The sequence below is a fragment of the Phaeodactylum tricornutum genome, chromosome 1 (assembly GCF_000150955.2).
Source record: "Phaeodactylum tricornutum CCAP 1055/1 chromosome 1, whole genome shotgun sequence".
Classification (NCBI taxonomy): domain Eukaryota; phylum Bacillariophyta; class Bacillariophyceae; order Surirellales; family Neidiaceae; genus Phaeodactylum; species Phaeodactylum tricornutum.
This window is the reverse complement of record NC_011669.1, coordinates 1,524,662-1,546,273: the sequence shown is the minus strand read 5'-3', so window position 1 is coordinate 1,546,273 and position 21,612 is coordinate 1,524,662. Positions and strand designations below refer to the sequence as shown.

The window sequence follows — 21,612 nt, the reverse complement described above, 5'->3', positions numbered from 1 at the left end:
TAGATCCTACGCCATGTACTTGCTACTTGAAGATTGGAGACATGAACAACAATTAATCAGTGCATGTATGTGTGTCGATCAATGTACTTAATTTCCCATTTTTCCCATTCGAAAATCTGTCATGGCCTTGTAAAGCTCCTCTTGCGTATTCATAACGAACGGTCCCTGCGCTGCAATTGGTTCGTTCAACGGCTCGCCGCCCAAGAACAACACACTCGAGTCAGGTTCGTTTACACGCAATCGAACTGTATCACTGCCGTCCATTCGCATCAACGCCACGTCTTGCGGTCCCAACGTAGAGGACTTGATCTTACCGTCCACTTTACTACCCATCACCTCAACGGATCCGCGCCGCACAAAGACAATGCAATTCTGGTTCGATGGAAAGGGAAAGTCAATCTCACTTCCCGCGAGCGGCAAAGACACATCCCACATTTGGACTGGTGAAAAGGTTTTCGCAGCGCCATTAGTTTCTCCAAATTCACCCGCAATCAATCGGGCCGTACCTAGCACGCTCTCATCATCCGCCACGCCCAGCGGCAATTTGACAACAGGAATCTTGTCGTTCAGAATACTCTGATAGCCCGGTTTGGTCATTTTGTATCTGAAATCAGAAACGGAGGAAGATTTAGTGCAATGCTGCATGCAAACCGTGCAAAGACACTTCTTACATGCACGCTCAACTTACTTTTTGGGTAGATTGACCCATAATTGACACATTTCAAAAGTACCGCCTGCCTTCGTGAATTCTTTGGAGTGGTATTCTTGATGAATAATACCACGGCCAGCCGTCATCCATTGCACGTCTCCCGCCTTGATAGTGCCCGATTTTCCGGTACTATCGTGGTGTTCTACTTCACCTTGAAAAGCGACCGTAACGGTTTCGAAACCCCGATGCGGGTGCTGGCCGACCCCTAGAGGAGCGCCCACTCTAGCCGGGAATTTCTTGGGTTCCGCATAGTCGAACATAAGAAGTGGACTTAATTCTTCCGTGAATGCGGCATTGGCAAAGACAGGATAAACCTTAAAGCCATCGCCAACCCAATGCGACGACGGGCGCGGCATGATTTTGCGTACGGAACGCAGCTTAGAAGTAGTACTACTCATGCTGCACGTATCGGTAGAGGACGGTGAAGGCGATGAATGCGCGAATGAAAAAGCGAGCGAAGGAAGCAACAGATAAATGGTGGCCAAAACACGGATTCTTCGCATGAAGATATCGTTTTATCGGTTAGAGGAGTACCTTTGTTATGAGATCAATGGGATCGTTGCGGATTTGAGAGCTTGTTTCGTGATTCCTTCGTTTTGTTATAGTGGAAACACGAGAACATCTTGGATGCCTCGAGCAAAACTGCTTTCGTTGTTTGCACCTTTTCTCCACAGTTGATGTCTTAAGACTTATTGTAAGTACCAAAATTAACAGGTAAAAAACATAGACACTTCATTGTCAAGTAAGCTGCAACAGACTCTACTAGCAACGATGCAGGCTATCGCGTGATCTCAAAGCATTCAGCATTGCTTGCCACCAGGTCATTTCAGTGGACTTGGACTTGATTTTTTCTTTGTCATTATGGCAGATCTCTGTTGACCACGTCAACGTGCTTATGATCAATTTGCATGTTACTAGAATCATAGAATACCTTCCGTAGTTGCTCTAAAAAATAGCAACGAATGACACACACACACACAATCTGCAACATCTGGTTATATGCCAAAGAGTCTCTTGTGCTAGAAACACAAGTCTAAGACAATCACAGAACGACTCGCATCACGAGCAAGGTAAGCTCAGGTTGATTGTTACTTTCAGTCCTGCTTTCTAGGATCCCTGCTATTATAATTGGTTCCTGTACTCTGATCTGTTCCATGTAAAACTTGGAAAATAGAACTTCTCGACAACCGGGTCCCTCGTCAATCAACTACAGCTAACAGTAACAGTAAGCTTTAAGTAAATTTTGCAAGTCGCGCTATCCCTTTTTCTGTTCCCGGTAAGACGTGTGCCGCCCAGCACAAACCATAACACCCATTTGCTACTACTCTGTGCGGTGTGTTCCCAAGTTTCTTCAATGATGATCTTGGGAAATTGCTGGTGGGGCTGGGAACTTGTCTTCGGAATGCTGATGACTTTCGTTGGTCTACGCTATTGCCTGCCGTCGTTGAAAAAGAGTAATCGCGTAGAAAGTTCATCACCCACGCGCACAGGTCGATTATCTAGTGAAACAAGACCACACGGAATGCAGCAATATCAAAATCCTCAACAAGCTGGAGGACGTGGCCAAGGAACACGAGAATGGCATCAACAGAGAGATGGAGACTTTGGCAGAATTTTTCGAGACGGCGTCATCGCCTCGGCACCGATCCTGTGCTATGCTCCACGTTGATTGGCATGGTGATGCCGTGGCATGAAGGCAAAGGAGGCACGATTATCACCAATTCGGTGGATCGCAATTCTTGCATCGCTGTGGAGTATATGGAGCCTATGGCTCTGAGTGGTATTCCGATGGTTGCAATAGATTTTGTGATTTCTCCGTCTTTACAGCGAGGTCGTGCTTTTCTACGTGGAGAGCAATTTACGGAAGTTTTTGTCAATGCAAACCAATTTGCTGCCTTGAAGACTCACTTGACACGAGGATCGAGATTGAGCGGCAACATTGATGTGGGAGCTGGATGCCCGCTTCTCCGAGGACATATTTCGCCTGTTATTCTGTCGAGATAGTCAGTAATCTGATTCCGATATCCCCATGAAGCAGACTGCTTTTATAAACTTTTTACTGCTAGCATCCCATATTCCGCGGGTTGTCGCTTACATTAACAATTGCATGGAGTAACAAGGCCAAAAATCTCTATCAAGTGCAATTCATACTTGTTGTTGGGATATAGATCTTGACCTTGGTATTCTAGCTATTGTACTCAGAAAGGATAAAGCGTTCATCCTGGCGTGTTGAGTTACACAAATCAGTTTTTGTGTTTCGTCAGAAAATGTAGAACCAATTGACTTTGACAACAAACGCATTCACAGTCACGAAAAAAAAGTCAGTAAGGAAATAGAGCATAGTCGTTTTTGCAAGTTCTGACGACTGTTACTTATTAACAAATTTAGGTGACAGAAGTGGAGAGACTTTTTCATATGTATACGAATTCATGTTTCGTCATACGTGGACAACTCTTCCTTATGACCCAAGCGACGGATGAACCTAACCAAGAAACCCAAGTGTTGCGGTACATTAGTCAAGGTCAATATGTGAAAGGAGCCTGAATAAAAAAAAGGGTTCACGAAAGCAGCATTTACATTTCAAAAGGGATAGAACAAATCTCTCTACACAGAATTACGTGAGATTGGCAAGAACTCCAATTCTAACATTGGATCTCACCACATTCGTTTTCATACGTCAAGTCCCACGGATTTATTATGGTTTCCAACAAGCAGGAAACAGTATAGATTATATACGCAATGTAAACTATAATCTAGCGATTGAATGCACTCGAACGTTAGATTGTCGTAAACGCCCTACTAAGTGGTGCAATACTACTGCTAAAGCAACAACGACGCAAAAAGTTTGTCGACTAGGACAGACCTCATCCCAAAAAATGTACCCGCCACTCTCAGCCGTTGTTGTCTGTCATAATAGATACAGCACCATTCTTTTCTCCATTTTCCGATATTGATGCTCTTGTGAGTTGGAGAATTTCACCAACTGTAAGCACTGATCTTCCTACACATAAAGCATCAAGCAACTTCTATATCCGCACTATGGCCAAATCGTCTGGCGAAATTGGTAGTGAAGAAGCCATCTCTCCAGAAGCATCCAAGCGCATCTGCGACCATATGAACGACGATCATATGGTTTCCGTTTACGCCATGGCCAAGGAGTTGATTGAATATAAACGGGATTGGAAATTGACAGGCGCCAAGCTCAAGAGAGTGACGGCCTATGGATGCGAAATTCAGGCTATAACATGCTCCGGCGAACTCTGTGAAATGCTACCCGTTGTTTACCCATTTCGACCGGCTCTCAAAACTGCGGCTCAATCTCGGAAACAATTGGTCAAGATTCACCAAAAAGTGTGCTCTCCAAAACTAGAGTGGCTACTGGACCCATTGCCGCTGGGTGTGATCGGCATTAGTATTTTTCTAGCGTACGGAACGCTCATTCTTGGAATTCCGGAGCTGAAAGCTTCCATTGAAAACGACGAATCTATGAATTCCATGATATGTTCGTTGTTCGGTTCACCGCACATTTTCAGTCAGATGGTCAAGGCCGCCTTTTGGTTTACGGTTGTGATTCACAGTGCTGAAGCTGACTATGCAATCTACAAATGTCGCACCACATTGAAGTTGGATTGGATAACATCGATGTTTTGGTTTGCAACAACCTGTCTTGTGGGGTATCCCGTTTTAGGGCATCTGATTCAGCTGATCCAAATTCACGACAAGAGCAAGGCAGCTCAAAAGGCTAAGCTGAAGTAGTCGAACTGGCATAGTACGAACTTTTCAATAATGAAAAGCCATTAATTTAGTTCAAGTAACGTTTTAAACCTATTTTTTGGTTTTCCGTGAGCGAAACTTCGGCTTTTTCTTCTTGTTGGTTTTGTTGACGTTAGAAATCAGAGTAACCTTCACTGTCTCCTCTGCTTGAGCTTCATCGTCAAACATGTGATCGTCCAATGCGGGACGAGTATCAACCAGCTCAGCCTCATCCTTTCCCCATAATAAAGTCTGCTGTAGAGCCGAGTCTAAACTCGGTGAAGCTCGCTCGGTCTCGGTTACGGTGAGCTCGTCCTCTTCCACAACTTCGATTAGCTCTCTGTCATTGTCCACTGGCAAAAGGCGTGTCTCTCGAACGGGTTCTTGAGTATTCTCCAGTTCTACCTGCTTTGCGATGTCTTCAGCCGTCACATCAAACACCGATAAATCTAAACAACAGGAATAAGCTGAGAGTAAGCTCTTCACACACAAAGCTGATCGCGAACGAGGACGCGTTGAACTTACCAATCCCTCTCCGCGCCGTAGGATCCAATGCAGCTTCAATTAAATGCGGATTTTTACTCGACTCCTTTTGATATTTCCGCTTGAGCTGCTTGCGCGTCCGTCTATTCTCGAAGTACGCTTCCATCGTACCAAAGTCGAGACCAACTTGGCGCAAAGCTTCGTAAAAAAGTTGAGTCTCGACAACATTCCAGTGCTGTGGCTTTTTGCGATTCGTGAAAGAGTTGTAGGAAGCACCGACTACGGCCAATTGAGCCTCTTCTTCTACCACTGGAAACTCCTCGACTTCTTTGGAACTCGCGTTTACTACCATACTACTTTCTTGTAACACAATTTCGCCGTTGACAACTTTGACGACCGGGCCGGCTGATAAAGTTGGTGCATTGGCCTGGTCTAATTCTGGTTCTGGTGCAGCCGCCACAGCTACTCTAGGTTGGTCCTTTCCTCGTTTGGATCGGAATGTACTGCAGTAGTTTTTTAAATTGGGACCACCGCTGGTATCTTCCGGAATGATTGCAGTTTCTACGATCGGTATGGTAGACCCTTGTTTAGTAATAGCAGCTTTGGGGGTACTTTTTCGGAGGGGCTCCGACGCGGGGAAGTGCTCTTCGTGCAAAGTATTCTCATCACTTAATTTCTCAGTCGAAGTTTCGGGCCGAGCCGCACGCGTAGATCCGATGGAGACCCCGATCGTCTTGCGCTTTTTTCCACGCTTCGGTGCTTGTTTTGATGGCGGAGAATGCGTAACAGCAGCCTTTGACAAGGAAACCCTGACAGCAGATTCTGCTCTTTTCGTTAGAACTGATGTGGGAACAGTCGGTGAATCGACAACGGACATCCCTGTTTCTTCTTCATTTGCATTGTCAATGGACTCGATCGTCTCATCTGGTGTCGCAAGCGCCGACGGCTTGGTTGCCTTGCTCCCTTTTCGGACAATCGGACGGAAATTGGGGCGCCGTTTCTTGCCAGGAGCTTGTTTCTTCGAGTGCAACGGTGTCAGAGACACCGCAGATGACGACATGACTGAATAGAAGCCTAAATATCTATTACAACGCGTGTAGGGCTGTCGAACACCACGGTAACAATCAAATCTTGCGTTGGTGCCCAATCATGGTCGTTTGCACAATCAGTCAAAACATGTACAGCGCTGTCTTGGGCTCGCGATTGTTCTTCGAAAACGGTTAGACATGCGCGGTCAGGTCACAGTGCTGTCTAAATCGAATAAGTAATGCTAATGAAACTTCCTTGCGGACAGACATCTCCACCAATGAGAATGCAGAAATATTGGCTTTTTAGAAGATGTTGTATACTCTCCACACGGAAGCCAACATGAAACAATTTCCGATCCTGTTTATTTTCTTACCATGGTGATGAACACGAAACTAGCACCAAATGTTGTCCACTGCATGCTTTTTGGCATATCAAGCTTTTCCCTGATAACGACTACGAAAGGATGGCAAGGAGGATTTTCCATTCAAAGGCCACGGAAATTCTTGATCGTCCCCAAGACGTTGCCGCAGAAGACCAGTCCTCGGTTTCTCCAAACCGATGTAGTGGTGCAGCAAAGCGCTCGAGACATCGAAGATCCCATATCAAATATACATAATGGAAAGCGCCTATTGCGTTCGGAAAAAATTATGTCCATGTTTACGAAGAATGGAAAATCCGAAAGAGAAGCAGTGGTTCTGCAACAACTACGACAAGAGAATGACCTGCTGCGGGTTGCTCTACAACGAGCCGAAGCCGAGAACGAGCGGCTGCATAGACACTACGATAATGGAAATCGTATTATTTTGGAAAGCTTTGAAGGAGAAGGAAGATTTCGAAGAGCCGATGACGGAGTAATGTCGGACATTCCTATGACACTCACAGGAGAAGAAATGCTCACGGAAGAAGCTTCACAGTGGTGTGATGAATTGGAAGATGATGCCTGTCCGCTGGAACCGACCATTTCGTTTGGAGAGGCACTACGAGATCGAGCTTACTGGTTGGTGGGGCTTTTGATCATGCAATCATGCAGCGGCATTATTCTGGCACGGAATGAGGTTCTACTGGCCAATCACCCTGTCAGTGAGTAATTTATGTTTGCTGCTGATTTGATCAACAGACCCCTCATTGTCGTGCGAGCTGTTCATTTATTCTGTCCTAACAGTAGAGTGTTTTCATTTTTTAGTTATATACTTCTTAACCATGCTGGTGGGTGCCGGCGGAAACGCCGGCAACCAAGCCTCGGTCCGAGTGATACGGGGGCTTGCTCTCGGTACACTGAACGAAAAGACACAGGGCCAGTTTTTGTCACGAGAACTCAAAATGGCGTGCGCACTTAGTGCTATTCTCTCGGTAACTGGGTTTGTCCGAGCCATTGCGTTTCGGACGCCCTTCTCCGAAGCGATCGCCGTTACAAGCGCGTTAGCATTGATTGTTTTCTCCAGTGTGTGTCTAGGGGCAATTCTTCCACTGGGACTGAAAAGGTTAGGCGTCGATCCCGCGCACAGCTCCACGACTATTCAAGTTATCATGGACATTCTCGGCGTCGTCATTGCTGTAGCTGTTTCCAGCATTTTGCTCGACAGTCCGCTAGGGATTCTTCTCATTTCTAGACTTGGTGGGGGTTCCTGATTGTTGAACCATTGGAGATTTACAATTTAAGGCGAGCGACCATTAAAAAGCAAAAACATATGTATCCCTACTCTCCGCTTCCTTTTCATTTTCTTCTTTTTGATCGAATCAGGATCCCCCTCAATTTTAAGCATGGGCATTTGAAACATGCTCATATGTGTTGACATGGTACTGATATTATCGCAGTCTGAGCCCTTTTTATTTTTATCAGCAAATGGTGCATGGGCGCGCATGAGTACGTGCTGCTCGGGTGGCATTGTAGGTGATCCAATCTTCCCTTTGTGCTTCGTACTGTCGGCTGACGGTGTCTTTACCAGCGGTTGTGCCTGAACATATCTTCTTTGAGTACCGTTGTTATCGAAATGGTAGTCGTGACACGTTCCCATGTTTGGCTCACATTCTTTCTCCATCGCATTTACCGTCGGTAAGTTTGTTGCGGAGTTTCTATCAGGACAGGGAACTGCAGCTGCCTTCATGGCAGATACTTTCGCGGCCTCCAGACGAGGCTCCTCCATATTTTTTGAAGCGAGACCTGGGTTCTGGTTTAATAACTTCTTTTTCCAAAAGCCGAGGCGCTTTCGGTTTTGTTCTGGAGGAAGAGGACCTGATTCCTTCCGACGCTGATTGGACGCGTTCGAGTAGCCTCCACGACGGAGTCCTGTTTTTGTTTTCGTTTTTAACGACGTGCTGCTGCCATTGACCGCAATACCGACACCTTGTGACCGGGTGTTGGTTCGCAGGCGCTGGGAGCCTAACAACGACTTAAACGATCTCACCCTTGTTTTTTTCGAAGCTGTTTGATGTTGATTATCGAGAGCTTTTGGATTCAGACCACTTAATGCCATTCCATAATTTTTTTCGGTGTTTCTATTGGATCCTTCACTAGGCAACTTTTGATCATCAGATACGTCCACTATAGTATCCCTTTGAATTTGGTGTGGGGCCACTAAAGTGGTGTTGCAGACATGCCGTTCAATTGAACGTGTGTCCGTTTTAAGGCAAGCTTCGTCGTCAGTTGATGCGTCGGTACTGTCCGGAACAAGTCTATGCGTCGGTATGCCGGTTTCTCGCACGGCCTGACTTGTCTTTTCGGAGCCATTATATAGCGACGAGTCACGAGACCCGTCGATAGCATTGCAAACTTGAGCCCAATCTCCAATCTCATCCATCATCAGGGTCTGTTCGATCCCTTCTTCCGACGATGGATCGAATCCACAGTCCGGCGCTTTCGTTGCCTCGCTGGTAGCTTTGTGGTGAGCCCTGGGTAGAAATAGTTCTAAAATCAAGGATGCCCCACACAGCAAGCCAAGAAAGTCAAAGTAAGTGAAATCTGTGGACTCCTCATGGCCATTTCCCTTGGCATCCGTTGAAGAGGATTTCGAATTCGAGTCTTGGCTCTGCGACGCACCGTCTTTTTTGGTACACGAGGGAGAAATGATCTTCGTTTCCGCTATCGCCTTAAGATCGTCACTACTTAGACAACAATCTCCCGCATGTTCTTCCACGTCATTCGCTTTCTCTTTGTCAGAGTCTGCGCGTTGCTCCGGCACAATCAAAGTTGGGATCGCCGTAGCGCCGGGACCTACAGCTCGTGAGGATTTTCTCGTCGACTGTTCTGGTAGTGCTCGTTGATCATACTTCGACTGCTGGGATATTTCCCGCTTGGCTTTCCTACGAGAGAAGGTAAAGAGTGACTTCCACATCGTTATCGTTGCTTGCGTCCGTTTTTATGGAATCCATCGAATACTCCCTACCAAGTCGGAGTCAACCGAATGTGCTCGGAGAGCGTTGTCACCATCCTAGATGGCAGGGACAGCTCGCTCGGTATATTGGAGATCGAGACGAGCCATTTACAGAATAATGTGAGTACGGAATTCGTCTCTACACGACTTTGACAGGTATGCGCTCCAACGTTTTGCTATCTAACTTGTTTTTTATCAGTTAGCCTGTGTGTGATATTTTAGCTCTTGTCTCGCTTTCCGTGACGACCTTAGGCTTTCCCGATTTACCTAGGAAAAAGTAAGCAAATATTCTTTATTTATGGTGCGGAAACTTGGCGGATTGCGTCAATTTCCAGCCATCGAAAATTTGTACGATGTTCCCCCGTTTGTTCGGTCAACCCTTCTGGGGTCAACCGACTCTCCGGTAGCCTTGCTTTCCCTTCCACTACTGCCACCTCTTTCCAAATCCAAGTCAGGCGCACATCAATCGTCCTGATTTTTGCAACCAGTCATGTGGTCTGGTGGAGACGACTTGAACGAAAACGGCGAACGCGTTCGTTTGTACCAGCCGATCCTGTACGGACGCAAACCCGTCCAAGAGGATCCGACGGCATCCTACATTGGCGGCGATGACGATAACCAATTTCCCTTGGACGGAACCACCGCAACCTGTTCCAGCTGCCAAAACTCCTTACAGCTGTTGGCACAGCTCTACGTTCCCCAGTATCGAACGGCACACGGTTCCACTCCCGTCGCCAAGACGTTGCAAATCTCTGCCTGTCGACGAGCCAGCTGTTGGAACCAATTGTTTACGGAAGGAAAGATATCAGACGGTCAGGGGGTGGTTCGCTGTCGCCGTCTTTGCAGGGATCGCCTAGACTACTGTCGAGAGAAGTTCCAAGCTTCCCGGCAACAAGAGACGACGCTACCGTCTAGAACGGATTCGCCGTCTCCACATACCAATACCATCGCAGCGGACGATTGGGCGGTTCCCGCCGATGTTACCGAAGACAATAGTCTCGGCGATTTGGAAGTTCAGTTAGCCGCTCTGGAAGCCGCGGAAGGATCGTCCCGAAAACCGGCCAAGCCGTGGAAGCGGACTCGACCACAGCAGTGTGCATCCTCGAAATTTTCTTGTTTCGAATTGTCGCACGTCCAAGAGCCGGGTGCCATTGCTCCGTTGGACGACGAAGACGACGTGGGTCTTTCCAAAACGGACGACAACGCCAAAATCCAAGCCATGCTCGCCCGGTATTTGGCGGAAGAAGACGACACTGATATAATCAACGCTCTGCGTCCGTCAATGAATACCGGAGGAGGGAGTACTTGGACCGCCACGGAACCGGACGAGCGACTGAGTGTCGAAGATCGCGCGTTATGGACGTTTACGGACCGCCTTCAACGTTCCCCCCGCCAAGTGTTGCGGTACGCACTGGGTGGTGTACCCCTGTGGTCCATTCCCGTATCCGTGGCATTATCATCGAAGGTATTGAGTACGCCACCGATCCCCGCGTGTGTGTGTGGCGCACCACGGGTGTACGAATGTCAGTTACTCCCGTCCGTCTTGGCCATTTTGCGGGTGGACCAACCCCAGCACGAGTCGATCTGGGGAGACGCGTTGGATTTCGGCAACGTGGCCGTGTACAGTTGTACGGCCGCGTGTGCCGATGCCGACGAAGAATTCGTGGTGGTGCAGCAATCCGTAGACGCGTGGCCCGCGGAGGGAGTGGATCCCCGGCGTAACGACGACGCAACGGCGGCGGTGGTAATCCCGGAAGATGCCCGCTTTAGCGTGGACGATGATGACGATGATGAACAGAATCGTGGGTAGACGAGTAGAGGTAACGAACGATGAACGATAATCAATGCTTCTTGCAACAATTTGGACTAGGGAATATACGGGATCACGAAATAGGGTACCAATATACCATAGGCAAGCGCTCTAGGACCTGTGGCTAGAGACCAGGGTATCGTGTTCTTTGTTTGGTAGACTCGTCGTGACGGTCCATACGGCGTCGGATCGTCTCGTCCCGCCTCGGTTGGGTGGGATCGTATATCGTGTTGGGACCGAATCGCGCCCGTCCGCCTCGTTCCCTCCGAAATTCGAACCCACGTGGATTGTCGTAGCGAATCTACGACTTGCATAGCCGGCGCGGACGCGACAAACCCCAAAAACGAGACACCTTCCTCCCGGAAACCGAAACCCCCCGGATCAGCGAACCCGTGGTAGTAGGTACCAGTACTCACTCTACTGGAGTGGTACTCCTCTCTCAGTGGTAGTAGTAGTACTACTACCACTAGCTAGTTGTATCAGCGAGTAGTACTACTGGCGTCGCCACCAACCGATACGCCAGCACCAGCCCGAGCATTCGTTTTCTTGGGCGCACGGGGAATGCCGTGAACTCTTCGGTTTGTTTTCCCAACAGTTCATTTCCTATTCGTGTATTCTGGAACTGTTCCTGTTGGTACCAAACTTGATCGTAACCCGACAGCCGTCACCAGAGGAGAGACAATTGTGGGTGTCTTTCATTTTCTCTCTCGCGGGAGGAACGAACGCGTCCAACGATCCCCACCGAACACAAGTTCCACGGTGCTTTCGAACGATCTCGCAGAATTCACACTCCCTTGTTGTCATCGTGACTCATAGATCTCCACGCTCCTGGACTTTTCATTGTGTAGTATACACAAAGCGAAAAAGAGAACGTCGTGTACACACAGAGCCTCGTCTTTTCCCGTATCCACAGCATGAACGCGACTCGTTTTGCGCAAAAGCCGTTGCCGCAGCCGGCGTACAACTTTGGCGACGTGTCGCGTCCCGCGCGTGACTTATCCACCGCGAGTTTGCAGCGTATCAACGACCGGACGTTTTTTCAAACCTGCATGGCGGAAATGTTGTTGTTGTGTAAGGAAGCCGTCCGCCGACGTCCCGCGGCCACTCCGCAGTCGCCCTGCCGTCATTCCTTGAATGGCACCGCTGCTGCTGCTGCCAGTAGTGGTGGCAGTAGCAAGCCACTCAGTCTCGAGTATCTCGCCGATCGATTGGACGTGGACGATCCCGTCTGGGGATTCCTCATCCGGGATCAAGCGGGACGAATGCAAGGATTCGTCACCGTCACAACCTTCACCAACTACCAACGAACCTTTCGTTGGGATTCCCAAAACGCGGCGGCCTGGGAACACGACGGACACGAACGCCAACGAGAAATGCGTGATGGAGTACGGGTCTGGGATCGCGACAATCAGCTGGCACGGGGGTTGCAGAATTCTGTACACGGCGGGGATATATGGAATGAAGGAATCGTGTGGCCAAGAATTGCCGAAATATCCCTCTTGGGAGCTTTGGGATGCGGAAAAGTAAGTACTTCGACGAGTGACGGTGGACCCCACGATCAGCCACGTCTACGCAATATATACCGTGTCGTGTGTGTTGGATGTCAGCATTTTCCCTCACCCCCGTCTCCTGTTTCGACCGCATCGTTTCTTGTTTCTCGTTACAGGCGTTAGTCTCCCTCGTCATTGAAGAATTGGAGTGTATGCGAGCGACCGGCAAATGCAACTACGATTACGTGGTTCTGCAAGCCACCGACAATTCGATCCCCTTTTACGAATCCATGGGATTTTTGCGCGTCGGAGCCGTCATGCAGGACGAAGCCACGCTGCACCGACAGGCTCAGCTTCGTGGCAGCATGGACGGTACCAATAACAGCAGCAGCAGTAGGTATCACACCAATCAACACACCGTGGGCAACGCCAGTGAGGATGAGGAACCCGTCGCCGACCCGGTTCCCACCAACTCACCCGAGAAAAACAATTCCCTCGCCACGCATCCCGAACGCGTCACGTCCAAAGTCACCACCTACGCCGTACGAAAGGCGGGAGAAACCGTCAGCGAAATTGCCAAGACGCACCAAGTGGACGCCTGGGATATGGTCTTTTTGAACCACACCGTTTACACAGATCTAAGCCCCTCCAGTCGCCTTTTGGAAGGGACGGTCCTCCTCGTGCCTGTTTACGAAAACATCGGATCCTGTCCACCACCATCCCCCGCCAACCAACCGCAATGGTACCTCGCCAAAGAAAACGAGACACCCCGGTCGATCGCTCGCAAATTCGGCCTCGATTGTTTGGCCTTGGTACAAGCCAACCAAATACGACTCCCCGATCTTCTCAGCAACTCACGTCTCAAGGACGGCACCCGCATCAAAGTATCGCACCTAGACGTGGTCGACGAAGCATGGAAGCCGTACGCGCACTGGGCGTTTCCCGACGACGATTTTGAAGAGGGCGAGCCCAGTTACATGATGGCTCTTCAACTCAATTGTCGCCGCGGCTCCAAACACCGTCCCTTCCTCCAGTCCTTGGCCGTTCCCATTTCACCCTACTCCGCTAGTCCTCTCCTCTTACCACCCTCGCCCGTCAAACGCGTGTCTACCACCGTCGCCAAATCCGTGTCTTTAGCCAACGGCAAAATGAACGCCGTCAAACCCAGTGCTAAACGTCGGCGCACTCATCCGGATGAACCGGTACCACCCAAGCGACCGGTGAGTGCGTACCTGATCTTTGCCAATCAACAACGTGTGGTTTGGAAAGACAAACTAGAAGGATTGTCCGTGGCAGAAAGCTCCAAACTCTTGGCCGATCGCTGGAAGGCGGTACCGGATCGTCTCAAGGAGCGGTACGAAAAAGTAGCCGAACAAGCCCGCATCAAGTACCGCCTCGACAAGGAGCAGTACGACAAGGAATTGGCGTCCTTTGAAAAAGCACACCCGCCTGCGGTCATCGCGGAACCGACCGTTGTCGACGATATCGAAAGACGGAACTCTTTGACGGGAGGTACACCTTCCGACCGGGATATCAAGTATTCGCTTTTCAATAAGGTTGTCCGGCTCAAAGCGGGAGCAATGACGGAAGGATCCAACTACGATTACTGGTACGTCTTGACCTTTATTCCTGATCTCAAGTGGTGCCACTTGGCTCCCATGATTCAAGTCGGGACCTTTGGATCGGACAAGCCGCGGGTAGAAGGCCGACCGAAATACAAGCTGGTGGACGAGTCACTCGGCAAGGAAGTCGATATTTCGTCTAGCTTTTGTATTCCCATTAAGAGCAAATCTGTGAAGCGCACGCTGGATGCCGATAAGGAGGAATGGGACATTATTGACGACGGCTCGGATCCTTGTTCGGAACCGAAGAACCTTTCCCGTCGAAGTGTCGGCACGCTGAAATCCATATCGTACGACTCGGACTACAACTCGCTGGATGCGCCGGTACCGGTGCGAACCAGCACCGCTATCAAACCCTCGGCCGTTGAGCGCAAACGTAAGCTCGTCAAATTGGGTGCCAAATCTCAATCCCAACGACTGGTGGCGGTCTGGCCCACGACGGGTGCAAAGGTTGTGGTCCGCATCAAGTGCACCGCGGGCCAGCGGGGGCGACCGCGGGGGTCTGTGCTGGGCGCACTTGAAGGACCGAGCAAGTCGACGGCGGAACCAGATCTGTCCGTAGCCAGAAAAGGTTGTGAGCAAAGGGAAGATACGCACCGTCCCCTGTCGGATAGAGAAGCTTCGGTAGTGCAAACTCCAATTGGTTACGGGCGTTCAAGGAGCATTGGCAACCCTACCGATGCTCTTGAATCACCTACCGTGGTCTCCGGTAACCGCCCGCGCCGAAAGGCAGCCCCCGCCTTTATGGGCGAATCACCGTCCAGCCTACGGAAGTTTCGCCAGAGCCTTCTTGAAGCAGCTCCTGTGGCCCCATCAACCAACGGCTTGCTTCAGGGAGTGGCACCGAAGTTTCCATTACGTCGAGCACCAGCCAAAGAGCCGAAATGCCGTCAGCGGAAGCATGATGCAGACACGTTACTAAAGCAGTCGACTCGTTCCAAACGTGAAGCTTCACCTTCATTTCTAGGAATGGATTCCCCCCGAAAGCGGCGACAAGTCAACAGCGCGGGCTCCAAGCGTTCGGTACTGCAAAACTAGCTAGAGATCGTTATAAATTTTATTTTCTCGACTACTCAATACGTTATCGTTGCCGTCTGTGATCAGTACGTCGTTCAGGCTTTTGCTTGTCGAGCTCTTTCTCTTCACGTGCCTTGGGTGTCACCAAAGCGACTATTTCCTTCTGCAGTTCTAGTACTCCACCACGAGCTTTGTCCCCCACGACGTTATTGTATCCTACACCGGCGCGGGCGCTCACTAGCATTACCGGAAGCTGACTTGGTTCTCGTATAAAGCAGTCCGACAACTGTGATCGTACTTGAGCCACTCGGCGCGCCAAGTCCGCCCGGGTCACCAAATCACATTTAGTCAGAACCAGCTGTATCGGAGGCAATTGAGCATTCTTTTTCCTCTTTCCATCCAGTCGACTATTTTCTTGCAAGTGTCGACTGTGTTCTTGTAAGTCCATCAGAAAGTCAACATCAGCTTTCTTCATACCATGCCTCGCATCAATTAATAGTAACACCCGTTTTAGATACTTGTTTCCACGTTTTAACAGATAGTCGGCCATAAGCGCTCGATATCTGCGAGCTGCTTCTTCTTTCGCGTAGGCAAAGCCATACCCCGGTAAATCGACCAGTCGGAGAGCATGATCATAAAAGACACCGTTTTCTCGCTCCAAACGAGCCGCTAGTTGATAAAATGTAATGGCTCGCGTTTCTCCTGGTTTGTCGCTGGTTGTGGCCTTCATGCCCTTGGGTTGCTTGACCGATTCCGGCGTCTTTCCGCGCACACGCTGCCTCACAACGGCATCGGCGTGCTTGTTTCCATACAGCAAGGCGTTGAGCAGGGTGGATTTACCCACGTTGGAACGGCCCGCGAGGACAATTTCCGGAATGTTCTTGTGGTTGGCAGGGTAGTGATCGTCCAAAGTGGCGACATTCCCAACGACTTTAACGGGAAAGGCTTTGGGTCCAAACGGAGGCGGTGGTTTCCAATGTCGCTCACGTTTTTGGTCTTCGGTAGCTTCTGGATTCATCGCTCTTCCTCCTCGTCGATCTCGGAATCGACCAGGTTCGATGGCGATCCTTTGAGATTTCTTCTTGCTCCGCCGGGGCGGGATACCGACCCCAATCAGTTGGATATAATTGTGAATACTCGGATGGACCGCGAGTTCTTTGAAACTTCTACGATTGCTGACTTTCGCGTCTATAACACTGCTAGAGAAGATACGAGTGGTTTGTGCATGGGTGATCATGGAATGCCGGGAACGAAAGGAAAAAGCAAGTTGTGTTCGCGAGGAAAATCCTCTGAAAAATCTTGTCACGGAAAACATATTACAGTATAGGTACAAGTATGAAGTCAAAATAAGGCAATACTTTCACCCACATCGATGGTAATACTTGGTTTTTTTGTCAGCATTCATAAGCTGTGGGGAGCGGTGAGTACCTCTCATAGTCAAAGACACCATGGTCTCAACGAAAGCGCCCGGATGAAAATTGAGAATCTAGTGGCTGTGAGATCAGACACCATTTGATATCGAGCCAGTGTCGTCGGATAGTACAAATATTGCAGAATCGAAACCGTCTGTCTCGTTCTCGATCGCTCATGCTGGCTTTACATATCCTCTTCGCACTGCGCTACATTGTTCCAAGTTCATCGATCGAGTGCAACTAACTGTAAGCGTAGACTCCCTCAAATCGACACTTCTCCACAATGGCAACAGCTAGTGCTGCCGATCCGAACAATCCAGGCAACGTTTTGGCGTCTGCGGTGGACACTGAAATCAACAAATTTCGTGGCTTACAGGAAAAAATGGGCAGACTTGCATCCGATCTGCAGATTGTCGTGGGTCAGGAAACGGAAAACGAAATGGTTCTACAAGAGCTTAATCTGCAGCAGAGCGACTCAGCCGTGTACAAACAAGTGGGACCCGTTTTGATCAAGCAGAATCTGGAAGAAGCCCAGGAAACGGTACGGAAACGTCTAGAGTTTATCGCCAGTGAAAAAAAAGGACTCGAAGGCAAGATACAAGCCACGGAAAAGGAGGGCAACGAGCTCGCCCTGAAAATTCAGAAAATGCAATCCAACTTGCAGCAAACGACTGCGGATGCTGTAAGGGCCATTACCGCAGAACACGGGGGGACCGCTCGATAAATACAATTATAAAGATAAGGTATTTTGCAAGTGTGTAATTCTTGCGCTTTGCAGCCTCCTAAACAGGCTACGTTTTGCTAAACGGTAACGAGTAATAAGAAAGCTTTCTTTTGATATGCAATCGATCTAATCTTCGTCGTCAGACCAGTCGATCCCCTCCTTCACTTGATCCTTTTGCTCGAGAACTTCCTCGCCAACAATCTCATATTCCTGGTTTTGGTTCTTCTTAGCCGCCGCTTCCTTCTTCTTTCGTCTTCGCTTAGTTGACTTGCTCTCTGTTTTGTCTTCTTCGTTTCCCGCCGCGTCTTGTTCAGGCCCGTCATCGCTCTTGCGTTTATTGCAATTTTTAACGGAAGGTACAGCAGATTGGCTTGCTTGTAGGGCCTTGGCCTCCTTGTCTATATCCGCCTGGAGACGGTTTCCCATAGCTGGGACTCCATGAGGGCGCAAGCACTCGAGGCGGTTCACATCTTTTGGAGCTTCTTGCAGCTTGGCTCTTCCAGCCACAGCTTCCACTCGATAGCGATCACATGTGTCGATACAGCCCCGAGCATACGTACGCCAACGAGCGTTGCGTGTTTCTTTACAAAATAGCTTGAGGCGCTGTACGATGCGAATACTAAACTCGGGGAAACCCGCTGAGTAGCGGTATAGCTCAATTTCGCGTTGCATCAAAACAAACCATTCACTAATAGCTGGCTCCAACTGTTCCTGCGTCCGTAAAGCATCGTCTTTGCCAAGTTTCAGCAGATACTGCATTTGCAGACCCCGCGTCGCACCTCCTCCACCTTTTACTTTCTTCGGCGATAAATACCATTCTTTCCAGTCCAAGCATTCGAGCAAAAACGACGTTGTTGGAATGAAGGATTCGGAAGCCGCCGCAAGCTGCTGTAACAGTCGAATGCAGTGGAATCGCATTGGTACGTGGCGAACTGGTGCAGGAACGAGACGACAAGTGCCCTGGATAATTTCGGTCAACGGAAAGATGAGCGAACGCATCATGGCGCCGTCATCAGTGGGTGCGGCCTGCGATAATACGGCGACCCAAAGTTTCAAGCAGTGTACGTACTGCCAACAAAAGACTTGTTGAAACGATTCTTTTGTTTTCTTTTGCATTGCGGCACGAAGAAGCAACGCCAACTGCCGAATGTAAACAAACGCGTGCTGATACGACGAATGATAGTCCAGGCTGTAAAGCTCAACAAGGCAGTTGCCCATGAAAGTCAATGTGGGCATTGCAGTCGTAGCCGAAGAGGAGACTCCGAGTTTCGCGCGACGCGCATACGCCAAGTAAATCTTTTTCAGACAAGTTTCAACGAACGGAAATGGTTGAGTTAGTGCGAGTTGCCGTATACGAAAAAATGCGTTGAGTCGCACAACCTGATAGTCTTCCGAAGAATCCAAAGGAGCGCTCCACAGAGCGGTTAACGCTTTCAACATCCCTTCTGCTATGCGCTCGAAAGCTGACAGGAATGGGATGTACTTTGACAAGGCCTTCACAATCACAGTGACGAGTTCCGGCTCCTTGGCTTCATCCAATACGTGAAGCGTTGATCGGAAGAAAGAGAGAATAATCGGGCGAATATTGTCCCATTTTCCAGATTTAGACAGCTTTGAAGGATTGATTGGCTTGTTCTCATCCGACTCTTGCCTTGTTGTTTCTATTGTAATCTCCTCTTCGTTCTCTGCTTTTTCTTCACCGAGAAGATGAAAGCGAAACTCTTCGTGGCATCTGTTCAAACAAAGAAGCATCAGTTGATCAAATACTTTCGACGATTCAATGATATAGTCCTTTCCGTCTTCTCGTGGTGCCTTTTTGTCGTCCTCGGACGTACTATCGGCTAAATGACAAGCTGCCCTGTACGCGCTGACCAGCTTTTTTAAGCTTGTGACACCGTGGGAAACAAAAGTACCCTGATAGAGCGCCTTTAGGACTACAGGCGTCAAAACCACAGCCGGTTGTCCTTTGCGGTGTTCCCCTTCTTTTTCATTCTCAATCACCTCGTCGTCCAACGTTTCCGTATCTACGTTGTCTTCACCATTTTCCCCGTGAGCATCACCGAACTCGAGAAGTGATTCCTCATTTTCTTTCAAAAATTTGTGAAAGTCCGGGTCCGCTTTTTCCATTTTTGCCATCTCTTCCTTCATTCGGGCTTCGGCGTTATCGACGTCTTCGTCATCGCTGTTACTTCTGTCGCTGTCAGATACGGAGTCCTCCTGTTTGGGTTTCTTGCTTGCTCCAACTGCTTGCTCGTCATCGGACTCCAAGTCAGCTTCGCCCTCGACTGAAGACACTGAATTTTCTTCTTCCTCCTTTTCAATCGATTCGGCCACAGTGGCAAAGAAATCGTCCAGATCCAGGTCCCCTAGGTTTTCTCTACTAGTAAAGTCATCAGGGTGACTAGTTAAATTCTCTGTAGTCTCCGCTGGCCTTTTGCTGTTGCTCGAAAGATTGCTGGGCACCGTCTGCTTTTTGCGCTTGCGAAGCTTTCCTTTTTTCGTGACAGTTCCTTTGTCCAAAGCAGTTTTCATCCCGCCCTTGGCGTTGAATTTGCGCTCTCGTTTTGTAGATTTTCCCATATTAGCTTGCTTTATTAGAAGTTGAATGTCAGAATCAATGGGCGGCACCGGGGAGGAATCATGCAAAGCAAATGTAAGGAAGCCAGTTGGTTGGCGGGGGTGTATCACTGGCAGTTAAGGGAACGGCTGGTTGGCAGACTTTACGACTGAATCAAAATACGGATTCCGATATTGTTGGACGACGGACATACGAGTCCCTCGCGGGATGTTCCAGTTTCCCTCGCAGTATCAAGTTGTGCGCGTCTCACTCCCTTTCCCACCATGACCGCGTCGTATTCTCATGCTTCCCGGCACATAATTCTGGCCACAGCCGGCGCCACCTTTTGGCGCCGAAAGTATCTCACCATGATGGTGTTCTTTAATGCGCTGCCGTCAGTTTGGGTCGTCTTGGGGGTGATTCCTTATGCTGCCTTAGCTTTTTCCAAGCCAAACGTCCCTGTTTTATTTGATTCTACCAATCATCTTCACAGAGATCTCCGCTACCACCCCGAGCAACCCGAACGGATCACCGCTTGCTTGAAGGCTTTGAGTAAATACAAATCCCAAGTAGGAGATCGCCTGGAACTCATCGATGTCGCCACTTCCGACTGGACCCACATCGATGATGTCAAGGTCACTTATTTTCCATTTTCGGACGAGGAACTGGCTCACGCCAAGGCCATGCTACACCAAGCACACACCGAGGACCTCGTCTCTCAGTTGGAAGAACGATGCCGAAGTTCCAAGCAGCGTCGGCTGGATGAAAGTAAAAATGCGCTAGGGCATATGGGGTACATCGACGGCGACACATTCTTAACTACCGAGTCGTTTGATGTTTGCTTGCGCGCCACGGCCGCCTGGATTCGTGCCGTTGACCTGGTCGCCGCTTCCTCAGGCAGTGCGAGTATGGCTTTGACGAGACCACCGGGTCATCACGCGACAAAGAGTGTCTCGAATGGCTTTTGTATTTTTAATTTTGGCGCTGCCGCCGCGTTGCACGTCCTCCAGGACCCCAACAAACGTGTGAGCGTCATTGACTGGGATGTACACTATGGCCAGGGCGTTGCCGATATTCTCGAAAATTGTCCTCGAGCTCGATACGTTTCAATTCACCAAAGTCCTGCCTTTCCATATATGGGAGAAAAGCTAACGGTAGAAGGTAAGCACGAAAACGTGTATACAATTCCCATGCCACCAGAAACCAGTTGGACTTGTGGTTACGAGCAATTGTTCGAAAAAGCCATTCATTTTGCTTGTGAACCAGGCAAATGGGAACCGGACGTTGTCATTGTATGCGCGGGCTATGATGCTCTCGATAGCGATGATCTTGCTAGTGCTTGCCTGACAGCAGCAGACTTTGGTAAGATGACGAGCCGATTGTATGAGCATCTGGCCAACACTCGACCAGATCGAATGCCTTCCATCGTCATTGGCCTTGAAGGTGGCTATCAATTAAGCGAAATGGCGGGAGGTGGAAATTTGCCGCAAGCCGTTTTGGAAACAGTTTCCGCACTTTTAGAAAAAGTAGCATAATCAAGTTTACATAGATGAACAGATCTACTATGAATAAGCCGAAATTGTCAGATGATTGAGGTAGAAAATATTTCCATCAGTGAATCGAGAACAGTAAGAG

At 49.2% G+C, this 21,612-nt stretch overlaps 11 protein-coding genes across 11 annotated transcripts; 6 read left to right on the top strand and 5 right to left on the bottom strand.

Annotated features, from left to right (window-relative positions):
- Window positions 1-43: 43 nt before the first annotated feature.
- Window positions 44-1,107, bottom strand: PHATRDRAFT_42930 (predicted protein; the record flags this gene model as incomplete). Its single annotated transcript, XM_002176771.1, has 2 exons — window positions 44-604; window positions 689-1,107. The coding sequence occupies 2 exons, from the start codon at window positions 1,105-1,107 to the stop codon at window positions 88-90; spliced, it is 936 nt and encodes a 311-aa protein (XP_002176807.1). The 3' UTR covers window positions 44-87.
- A 2,641-nt stretch (window positions 1,108-3,748) lies between these two features.
- PHATRDRAFT_42929 (predicted protein) lies at window positions 3,749-4,549 on the top strand (the record flags this gene model as incomplete). The annotated part of the gene is made up of 1 exon (XM_002177281.1): window positions 3,749-4,549. One exon carries the CDS (start codon window positions 3,749-3,751, stop codon window positions 4,463-4,465), a length of 717 nt encoding a protein of 238 aa, XP_002177317.1. The 3' UTR covers window positions 4,466-4,549.
- PHATRDRAFT_42928 (predicted protein) lies at window positions 4,535-6,102 on the bottom strand (the record flags this gene model as incomplete). Its single annotated transcript, XM_002176770.1, has 2 exons — window positions 4,988-6,102; window positions 4,535-4,911 (listed from the first exon to the last, which is right to left on the bottom strand). Exons 1-2 carry the CDS (start codon window positions 6,003-6,005, stop codon window positions 4,535-4,537), a joined length of 1,395 nt encoding a protein of 464 aa, XP_002176806.1. The 5' UTR covers window positions 6,006-6,102.
- Window positions 6,103-6,348: 246 nt separating this feature from the next.
- PHATRDRAFT_42927 (predicted protein) lies at window positions 6,349-7,603 on the top strand (the record flags this gene model as incomplete). Its single annotated transcript, XM_002177280.1, has 2 exons — window positions 6,349-7,054; window positions 7,158-7,603. 2 exons carry the CDS (start codon window positions 6,349-6,351, stop codon window positions 7,601-7,603), a joined length of 1,152 nt encoding a protein of 383 aa, XP_002177316.1.
- A 207-nt stretch (window positions 7,604-7,810) lies between these two features.
- On the bottom strand, window positions 7,811-9,306 carry PHATRDRAFT_32041 (predicted protein; the record flags this gene model as incomplete). Its single annotated transcript, XM_002176769.1, has 2 exons — window positions 7,811-7,929; window positions 8,001-9,306. The coding sequence occupies 2 exons, from the start codon at window positions 9,304-9,306 to the stop codon at window positions 7,811-7,813; spliced, it is 1,425 nt and encodes a 474-aa protein (XP_002176805.1).
- Window positions 9,307-9,795: 489 nt separating this feature from the next.
- On the top strand, window positions 9,796-11,155 carry PHATRDRAFT_42926 (predicted protein; the record flags this gene model as incomplete). The annotated part of the gene is made up of 1 exon (XM_002177279.1): window positions 9,796-11,155. Exon 1 carries the CDS (start codon window positions 9,836-9,838, stop codon window positions 11,153-11,155), a length of 1,320 nt encoding a protein of 439 aa, XP_002177315.1. The 5' UTR covers window positions 9,796-9,835.
- A 2,638-nt stretch (window positions 11,156-13,793) lies between these two features.
- Window positions 13,794-14,060, top strand: PHATRDRAFT_8737 (predicted protein; the record flags this gene model as incomplete). Its single annotated transcript, XM_002177278.1, has 1 exon — window positions 13,794-14,060. A coding segment is annotated over one exon (267 nt), but the record flags the coding sequence as incomplete, so codon positions are not given.
- A 1,288-nt stretch (window positions 14,061-15,348) lies between these two features.
- On the bottom strand, window positions 15,349-16,521 carry PHATRDRAFT_32038 (predicted protein; the record flags this gene model as incomplete). The annotated part of the gene is made up of 1 exon (XM_002176768.1): window positions 15,349-16,521. The coding sequence occupies one exon, from the start codon at window positions 16,519-16,521 to the stop codon at window positions 15,349-15,351; it is 1,173 nt and encodes a 390-aa protein (XP_002176804.1).
- Window positions 16,522-16,964: 443 nt separating this feature from the next.
- On the top strand, window positions 16,965-17,449 carry PHATRDRAFT_24783 (predicted protein). Its single transcript, XM_002177277.1, has one exon. The coding sequence runs from the start codon at window positions 16,980-16,982 to the stop codon at window positions 17,418-17,420; it is 441 nt and encodes a 146-aa protein (XP_002177313.1). The 5' UTR covers window positions 16,965-16,979; the 3' UTR covers window positions 17,421-17,449.
- A 97-nt stretch (window positions 17,450-17,546) lies between these two features.
- Window positions 17,547-19,952, bottom strand: PHATRDRAFT_32036 (predicted protein; the record flags this gene model as incomplete). Its single annotated transcript, XM_002176767.1, has 1 exon — window positions 17,547-19,952. The coding sequence occupies one exon, from the start codon at window positions 19,950-19,952 to the stop codon at window positions 17,547-17,549; it is 2,406 nt and encodes an 801-aa protein (XP_002176803.1).
- Window positions 19,953-20,765: 813 nt separating this feature from the next.
- Window positions 20,766-21,434, top strand: PHATRDRAFT_8891 (predicted protein; the record flags this gene model as incomplete). Its single annotated transcript, XM_002177276.1, has 1 exon — window positions 20,766-21,434. A coding segment is annotated over one exon (669 nt), but the record flags the coding sequence as incomplete, so codon positions are not given.
- Between the last annotated feature and the right edge of the window lie 178 nt (window positions 21,435-21,612).